Source organism: Glycine max, chromosome 16, assembly GCF_000004515.6.
Source record: "Glycine max cultivar Williams 82 chromosome 16, Glycine_max_v4.0, whole genome shotgun sequence".
NCBI classification, from domain to species: Eukaryota; Viridiplantae; Streptophyta; class Magnoliopsida; order Fabales; family Fabaceae; genus Glycine; species Glycine max.
This window is the reverse complement of record NC_038252.2, coordinates 32,427,701-32,437,443: the sequence shown is the minus strand read 5'-3', so window position 1 is coordinate 32,437,443 and position 9,743 is coordinate 32,427,701. Positions and strand designations below refer to the sequence as shown.

At 37.3% G+C, this 9,743-nt stretch overlaps 1 protein-coding gene across 1 annotated transcript; it reads right to left on the bottom strand.

The window, feature by feature from the left end:
- Nucleotides 1-6,792: 6,792 nt before the first annotated feature.
- Nucleotides 6,793-8,466, bottom strand: LOC106796456 (uncharacterized). The gene has a single exon (XM_014768741.2). It carries the CDS (start codon nucleotides 8,464-8,466, stop codon nucleotides 6,793-6,795), a length of 1,674 nt encoding a protein of 557 aa, XP_014624227.2.
- Nucleotides 8,467-9,743: the final 1,277 nt, after the last annotated feature.

Below are 9,743 nucleotides of genomic sequence, written 5' to 3'. Positions count from 1 at the left end.
TTGAGGAGGGAAGCATATTTGCAGCTAATGAACAACTTTCTTAACTATTTGTCATGCAGATTTGACTGTTTATTTTGCTAATATGTAAATATAAATAGTATAAGGCTATGGCTTATGGACATGGTCTTTTTTACCCCTAACAATCTTAGAAGTAAATATAGACCATGTTTTACGCCATAGCCTTATACTATTGTGATTTACATATTAACAAAAAGAAACAGCAAAAGTCTGAAAGGACAAATAGTTAACAAAGTTGTTCATTAGCTGCAAATTTCCTTCCCTCCTCAAGTGCAAGCTTCTTGCGTAGCCCCTCTTAATGCTCAGAAAATCCCAAAAACAAATCCCTCTTATTACTAGCTATTTTGAATTCTTTAGTTCCTGAATGTACAACCTTCAAATTGTTGCTCGTTCTCCTCTTTGTTTTGTGCAAAAAATCAAATCAAAATCAAACAGGTTTTTCCAGCAGAGATTTCCAGAACCTATGCAGTGCAGGCCACAGCTGAATGGGATATCCTTCAGTAACATTGGCCAGCAGCAAAATCAGATGTTGGTGTCTAATTTTTATGAGCAGGAAATAAGGGCTTTCAACAAGGAACTACTTGGAAAATGGAGGTGGGATATGCTTCAGCAAAGTAACAAGTTATGGTCCAAGATACTGCATTCCAAGTATGGTGGATGGAGATCATTGGTGGAAGGCAGTAGAAGGAATAATGAGTCAGGTTGGTGGAAAGACTTAATGGAGGTTACACATGACCAACAGATGAATTCTATCCTCCAAGATGGCACTACTTGGAGGGTGGGATGCGGGGATAAAATAAAATTCTGGAGGACTCATGGGCTGGACACGGAAAGGCTCAAAAGATAAAATAAAATTCTGGAGATCAAAAAATTTTGGGATATCATGAGCCCAGAGTTTAGAAGATTTGTAGATGAGTTCTATGTCAATGGCAGCTTTCCTAATGGAAGTAATGCTTCCTTTGTGGCATTGATTCCTAAAATGAATCATCCTCAGTCCTTCAATGATTATAGGCCTATATCCTTGATAGGTTGTATGTATAAAATTATAGCCAAGTTGCTGTCTAATAGATTGAGGTCTGTTATGGATGGGTTAATTGATGAAAGGCAGTTTGCCTTCATTAAAGGAAGACATATCCTCCATGGTATCTTGATACTCAATGAGGTGGTTGAGGAGGCAAGGAGAAACAAGAAACCAGTGATGATATTTAAGGTGGATTTTGAAAAGGCCTATGATTCAGTGTCTTGGTCTTTTTGGACTACATGCTGTTTAGATTGGGGTTCTGCCCAAAATGGAGATCATGGATATCAGCTTGCCTCCACTCAGCTTCTATATCAGTTTTGATTAATGGTAGCCCCTCTAAGGAATTTACACCTACAAGGGGTTTGAGACAAGGGGACCCTCTAGCTCCCTTGCTCTTTAATATTGTAGGAGAAGGCATTACCGGTATGATGAGACAAGCAGTCCACAAAAATTTCTATAGAAGCTTCTTGGTTGGAAAGACGAAGGAACCTATCAACATTTTACAGTATGCTGATGATACTGTTTTTGTTGGAGAGGCTGTGTGGGACAACATTCTTGTTATTAAGGCCTTATTAAGAGGATATGAACTAGTTTCTGGTTTAAAGATTAATTTTGCTAAAAGTCAGTTTGGGATTATTGGTGGTGGTGTCAATTGGGCTTTGGAAGCAGCTAACACCCTGCACTGCCGGCAGCTGGAGTATCCTTTCCTCTATCTTGGCATACCCATTGGGGATAATCCCTCAAGTCAGCTGGTGTGGGATCCTATTGTTATGAAAGATTATGAAAGCAGCCCCTTGGGATATCCCTCAAGTGTGATATCCCTTCAAAGGAATTTTCTGTGGGGTGGAGACATTGATCATAAAAAAATCCCTTGGGTGAAATGGGATGATATTTGTTTGCCTAAGTCTGATGGGGGACTGGGGATAAAGGATATCTCCAAATTCAACTTAGCTTTGTTGGGTAGATGGTTATGGGCTTTTGCATCTGATCAGCATCAGCTATGGGTTAGAGTTTTAACCTCTAAATATGGTGGCTGGTCAGAATTTCAATATAATAGAGACAGAAGGGCCTATTCTCATTGGTGGAGAGACATTAGAAGCTTGTATCATCAGTTGGACTGCAGTATTTTTAAAGAGAACTTGTCTTGGAAGGTTGGGTGTGGGGAAAATATCAAATTCTGGTCTGACAATTGGCTAGGGGAACAATACACCCTACAGCAGAAGTACAACCAGCTTTTCCTCATAAGTAGACAACAAAAGGCTCTCATGTCACAAATGGGCCATTTTAACAATAATAGCTAGTGCTGGGACTTGAGGTGGAGGAGGAACCTATTTGATCATGAAAGTCAGATGGCTGTTCAGTTTTTGGAGGAGATCAGCAATGTGCCTATTGAAAGCCAGGTCAAGGATAATATGATATGGTTGCCTGAACCTAATGGACAGTACACCACTAGGTCAGCTTATAGTTTATGTATGAATACCAGCTCAGTCATGGACTATGCTATTTATCTAGCTTGGTCTTGGATAAAGGCTAAGGATAAAGATTTTAGTACTAGTTTCAACCATTGGTCCTCTAATATATCCACTTTGGTTGCTTAGTGGGGGTGGATCTGGTTGCTGGTTGGCTGTTTGTTGTTGTTTTTTGGAGGGTAGCACCTTGGTGCTTTGTAATCTCTTTTTCTGGTACCACTGGTACTGGTCATCTTATTAATAATATATATATATTTTCAGCCTTCCAAAAAAAAAAGAGTTAATTGACAAGCTTTGTTCTGTCCCTTCCCTCACTTGCAACTGTAGCTTTTTTTGGATGTTGCAGGTTTTGAACTAAAGACTTGAGGCTTGTGACATTTAATTAAACAACGAAATAACTAAAGACTTGCAAGTGTAATATAAATCTTCATCTATTTTATGTTAAAGTTGTTGACAATGTGCATGCCACAATAAACAAGGAAATAACTTCTGCCTGCTGGTACAAACCTTAACAATATTTTGGTTTTTTATTTCCTATTTTCCTAAATAATTATCATCTTCTGTACAGTTTATTTGTGACCTTCAAAGATTTGTATAAAAAACCGTGAAAACAACCAAGTTCATGTCACATTTTAATATTTCTTTGCGAAAACACAGAGTGAAAGCAGGAAATCTGGTAGGAAATATTTAACGTTTAACGTTGCCTTGAAATTGAAATATGGCAAAAGAGTAAAAGGTAAGAAGTGATACCTTAAATTTGACACTATTGCATAATGTCAAGGATTGTACCAGTGATTGAGGATTGATGTGGGGCAAAAATGCCTTTAGAGATTAGCATTAGAAGGTGCTATTCTTCCTTCCCAGACTTATCTCAACATGTTCCACCGCTAGTAGTGGATGTTTGGACCACTATAAAACACACACAAGTACACCCATTTTACTATCCACTTATTTCCCAATTCAACCATTTGTCACTCTTTATCTTTTTCATTTCATGAATCAATTCCTACATTACTCAATCAATACTGATCCATCTTCCACGTATAAAGAACACTTTACAGAAACATTTACCTTATTCAAATAAAATTACTTGCGTAAATTCTGCTTATATAAACAAAATTAGTTAATAATAGACTGTCTACTACTACTGTTCAAGAAAGCAAATCAAAGTTGCTGATATTTTAGCAAAACAGTGTCTACTACTACTGTTTTAGAATTTTTGACATTGTTCCTTATTTCATTGGTATTACATAATTAGCATATACACGTTTCATCCACGTGGTTGTTGACTCATTGGCAAGTGTACCAAATCGTTACAAGTAGTAAAGTTCTCGGAAGTCCGAGTGTCGAATCCACAGGGACTTTGTTTGTACTTAGATTAATGCAAACCCAATTTAAAAGCAAGAGATAAGAATTTAAAATAAAAGATAAAGAAAGATAGAAGATAAAGTAAAGAAAAGATAAGATATTTATAGATAAACTTAAAAGAGAAAAGAAAAGATAAGATACTTAAAGATAAAATTAGAAGATAAAAGAAAAGATAAAAGATTGAAGGATCAAAACAAAAGATAAAATATTTAAATTGCAATATGATAAAGATAACTACTTCTACGAAATTCAAATAAAGGAGAAATAAAATCTATATAATAAAATTGCTAAAACCTAACCAGTCTAATCAGCCTAGATATATGGATTCAGGATTTGTCTGTTATCAATACCAGTGAACTAATTCTGCCCCACATCTATCCATCTACTTGCCCCTGATGCCTCACGATGACAAGCCTACCTTAATTACCTATCTTCCAAATGCCCTTTGCGAAGACTCAATAACTAAGATGCATTAGGATTACATTCTAGATGTTTGCTAAAGCATGGGCATTGGGGCATTAAGTCATGCTAACCCAATAATTTCTTTCTTTTAGTGTTCTATTAAGCGTTACCCTCTCCCGAGTGGCCTAACCCTTAAAACCGATTCACGCATTCATTCCTTATTCCTAATTAGGCTTTACCCTCTCCCGAGTGGCCTAAAGACTAACAGAAAACAAAGTCCGAGATGCAGAATAAGCAAGAAAGAAAAGCAGATAAAAGAAACTGGAAGGAAAAACCCTCTAAAAGATAACCCAATAATTTCCTCCTTTTAGTGTTCTCTTAAGCGTTACCCTCTCCCGAGTGGCCTAACCCTTAAAACAGATTCAAGTATTCATTCCTTACCCCTAATTAGGCTTTACCCTCTCCCGAGTGGACTAAACCCTAACAGAAAACAAGTTCAGAGATACAAGATGTAAAAAGAAAGAACGGTAAATAAATAAAGAACCTGGAGGGAATTCCTCTTTTTATTGATAACTCTTGAAATGCTCCATACATCATTGGCTTTTTAGGCCTGGCAGGCCCTAGCAAGGGGGTTAGCCACTCATGGTCATGAGGGCTTTACAATGAGAAGGGGGTGAAAGAAAGAGAGTAAATGAAACCCCTAGGAGAGGGGGTTCTGTGGTGGTAGTCCTATGTCCCTTGGATTGACTCTCTATTTATAGTTGCTGAAGTGGGCTTTGGGCCTTCGTAGGCGCGCTTAGCGCGACACCCCGCGCTTAGCGCATGTACTTCCTGGCCCGCTTAGCTCGTGATGCGCGCTGAGCGCGCATATTGGGTTGGGCCTTCTTCAAATTTTCTTCTTTTCTTCAATTTTTCTGCCCTTTTTGCTTGTTACACCTCCAATTTTTATATCTGCACCCAAAAATTCAATTTAATTAATTTTCTAACTTTTAATCACAAATAACTGCTAAATAATTAATTTCAAGCCAATATTTGACTAATTTTCTACTATCAAAATACAATTATTTAGCAGTTATCAAAATCCCCCAAATTAAACTTTGCTTGTCCCCAAGCAAATAAAATTATTCCATTCTTAAGCAAAATTTTTCTCAAGTAAGTTCCAAGCATTCCAACACTCTCCATGACTTCAATTCCTTGATCCTTTGACCGGCCTCTTTGCATCTGTCATGATCTTAAAATAAAAGCATAAACACAAGAGCAGAAACAGGTCAATTATCTGGAATTCCAACAGGTCCGGCTTGCCTTACTTCCTTACAAAGCTGGTGTTTCTCTCTGCTCACAAGTGTCTGGTCAAGTGTTTGCAATTTTAACAACCTATAAATAAAACTCAAGAGTTTTGTACTTCATCTCGGTTAAGGTTAGCCTTAATTACCTTCGGTGGATCACTAAGGACTTTTATGGCTTGTAATGGGGCCTGGCTAACAAAGAATCATGGTTTTTCTTGGAAATTCAAAATATAAGATTATAAGAGAGCATGCATTCCAAAGACTTGATTTCTTGCCAAGACCTATTTCCCACTTTTAGCCCCTTTTGCCTTTAGCACTTTCCACTGATACCTCTCTTTTTCATTCTTGCCCTTTTTATTTATTATATATATATATATATATATATTTTTTTTCTTTCTTTTTTTTCTCTCTTTTTTTTTTCTTTTTTTTTATAAGCATAATGACAATGGGCTCACAATTATTTAGAGGTGTTCTAGTGTGTGCTATTTCCTTGGCTACTTTACCCATTTGTTCAAAATCCCCCAAATTAAGGCCTTATTATCATTTGGAACCCTACTGCTCTCTTAGAATCCTACACAAGGTCAGGAATATCAATTTCTTGGCTTAGGGTTCTACTCAGAATAAATCATTATAATTCTTTTGGCTCAATATGGGTGCAAGGGATAAAATTACGTTGGGTTGGCTTTTTGGCTGAGTGGGTAAAATAAAACAAACATGGCCTTGATCATATCCACCTCAAGTAACTAATTTTAACAGTCCAAGAATGATGCAAAACTAAGAGTTTAAAAACAGGCGTTTTCTCTCACAATTAAGGTCACACTCTCACCGGGATAAATTCAGTATTAGCGTACCAGATGTGTCTTCATTCCATCAAGCTAACCTTTCCTTTTCCGTGAATCATGTTTCATTCCTTGATCTAACGTTTGCTTCCAAGACCAGTGTTTTCCAATGACTAGTAGCCTTTCAAGTGTTGGACCTTTCAGAACAAACTCAGAATTTCCATTTCTCAAGTTATCATGCAATTTATTTATTCACGCATAAATTTAAACTACTGAAATTAAATTGCTGGAATCCAAATGCATAAAATCAAAATAAAGAAAAGAAATAACACAACTATCCTAAAAAAAAACAAAATGTGATTAACTAAAAGAAAGATAAAGTAAGAAATCCTGGGTTGCCTCCCAGTAAGCGCTTCTTTAACGTCATTAGCTTGACGAGTCAAATGTCTTCAAGGTGGCATGAAGGTCACGTAGAACACATCTTCCTTGCATTTTCGCCTCTTAGTTAGAGACGCCATGAAATTCGTGTATTCTGGAAGCACCTTCCACATTATTGCAAGAGAAGTGGTAGCGATCAAGGAAAGAATGACACTTAAGGCTTTCTCATGTTTTCCATGCCTTTCTTCCTTGACAATCAGTTGATGAGGAGGGGTATTGACTTGGAGAATACTTTCTTGCTGAATTTCTACTTGTGAGTACTTCTCCCATTGTTGTGCTTTCTCCTCATTTCTTTCTGTTTCTTCCTTCTTTTCTCCTTCCTCATCACGCACATCTTCCTCAGTTTTCTTTTCTTTCTCTTCTTTCTCAATAAAAATTACCTTGTAATCCTCTTTGGGCTTCATCTCAGTATTTACCGCAAAGGTTTCAGTGGGCTTTTCAGCAATTGACTCAGCTAGTTGGCCTATTTGTATCTCCAGGTTTCTGATGGCTGCATCTGTGCTCTTTTGGTGTGATCTCGTCTCCTGGATGAATGCCTTTGTCTCTTGAGTGTTTGCCCTTGTTTCTTGGATGAAGCTTAATAACTTTTCCTCTATACTGATAGGCGGCTTCTCTTGATGGCTCGGACCCTGGCTAGGATGTTGATAGGGTGAACCCCTTTGGTTGAAGTTATTACTTGGATAATATCTCCAATCGTGGTCCTGCAAAAAATTATCGCTCTGATAGAATCCTGGTGGTCCTCTTTGATGGAATCCTTGATGATTATGGCTGCCCATGTAGTTAACTTCATTGGATGCTTCATCTTTGACCATGCATAAGCCTGACTCATGTGTTCCTCCACATATGTGACATCCCCTTACCTGCATAATAGAAGAGTGAGAAGGACTTACCGCTTGTAGTTGCTGTGGAAGTTTGTAGAGGGTCTCTGTCAGGGCTTCTAATTGTTGGGACAACAACTTCTTTTGAGCCAAGATTGCATCTTGAGTGGTTAGTTCTAGAAGGCTTCTCTTTGTTGGTGCATATGTGTGATCACGAAGAATGGCGTGATCACTAGCTGCCATGTTTTCTATGAGTTCCATTGCCTCCTCCGGTGTCTTTAGCTTGATCTTCCCTCCTGCGGATGCATCTAGTAATTGCTTTGATTGTGGTCGCAGGCCATCTATGAAGATGTTTAGTTGCACCGGTTCACTGTACCCATGTGTAGGCGTCTTCCTTAGTAGTCCGCGGAAGCGGTCAAGTGCCTCGCTAAGGGATTCATCGAGAAATTGATGGAAGGAAGAGATTTCCCTCTTCCCTTCAACAGTCTTTGATTCTGGAAAGTATTTCTTTAAGAATTTCTCTACAACTTCTTCCCATGTCCGCAGGCTATTCCCCTTAAACGAGCGAAGCCATAATTTTGCTTTACCTGCTAGTGAAAAAGAGAAAAGATTGAGGCGTGTTGCATTTTCAGGAACCCCGGCTATCTTCACCGTGCTGCAAATGTCGATGTATGTGGCCAGGTGTGCGTATGGATCTTCACTTGGTAGGCCGTGAAATAGATTCCCTTGAATCAGCTGGATCAAGGAATATGGATATAAGAAGTTGGCCGCCTGCACCTCTGGTATGGCTATGCTGGTGAAGTATTGAGGTATAATAGGACTAGAGTAATCCTCTAGCGTCATCCTCTTTGGACGATCTTCTGACATGATTCGTTCGTTAAAGAAGGAATGTGCATTGTTCACAAAAGAAACAACTACTGTGCACGTTATCACAGAATAAAAATTAAACTTAAATATCTTTTTTTTATTTTTATTTTTTTTATTTTTTTTATTTTATATTTTTTTCAAAAAAAAAAAAAAACATGAGAATAAAGAGAAAAAAAATTGAAAAATAAAATGAAGCAACTAAAAAAAATAATAGATAAAAAAAAAGTAAAATAAAAAAAATAAAAAGTGAAAACTAATTGCTTTAAAATTGGAATATGCAAATAATTAAGTACGGAAAACAAAGTCCCCGGCAACGGCGCCAAAAACTTGTTGACTCATTGGCAAGTGTACCAAATCGTTACAAGTAGTAAAGTTCTCGGAAGTCCGAGTGTCGAATCCACAGGGACTTTGTTTGTACTTAGATTAATGCAAACCCAATTTAAAAGCAAGAGATAAGAATTTAAAATAAAAGATAAAGAAAGATAGAAGATAAAGTAAAGAAAAGATAAGATATTTATAGATAAACTTAAAAGAGAAAAGAAAAGATAAGATACTTAAAGATAAAATTAGAAGATAAAAGAAAAGATAAAAGATTGAAGGATCAAAACAAAAGATAAAATATTTAAATTGCAATATGATAAAGATAACTACTTCTACGAAATTCAAATAAAGGAGAAATAAAATCTATATAATAAAATTGCTAAAACCTAACCAGTCTAATCAGCCTAGATATATGGATTCAGGATTTGTCTGTTATCAATACCAGTGAACTAATTCTGCCCCACATCTATCCATCTACTTGCCCCTGATGCCTCACGATGACAAGCCTACCTTAATTACCTATCTTCCAAATGCCCTTTGCGAAGACTCAATAACTAAGATGCATTAGGATTACATTCTAGATGTTTGCTAAAGCATGGGCATTGGGGCATTAAGTCATGCTAACCCAATAATTTCTTTCTTTTAGTGTTCTATTAAGCGTTACCCTCTCCCGAGTGGCCTAACCCTTAAAACCGATTCACGCATTCATTCCTTATTCCTAATTAGGCTTTACCCTCTCCCGAGTGGCCTAAAGACTAACAGAAAACAAAGTCCGAGATGCAGAATAAGCAAGAAAGAAAAGCAGATAAAAGAAACTGGAAGGAAAAACCCTCTAAAAGATAACCCAATAATTTCCTCCTTTTAGTGTTCTCTTAAGCGTTACCCTCTCCCGAGTGGCCTAACCCTTAAAACAGATTCAAGTATTCATTCCTTACCCCTAATTAGGCTTTACCCTC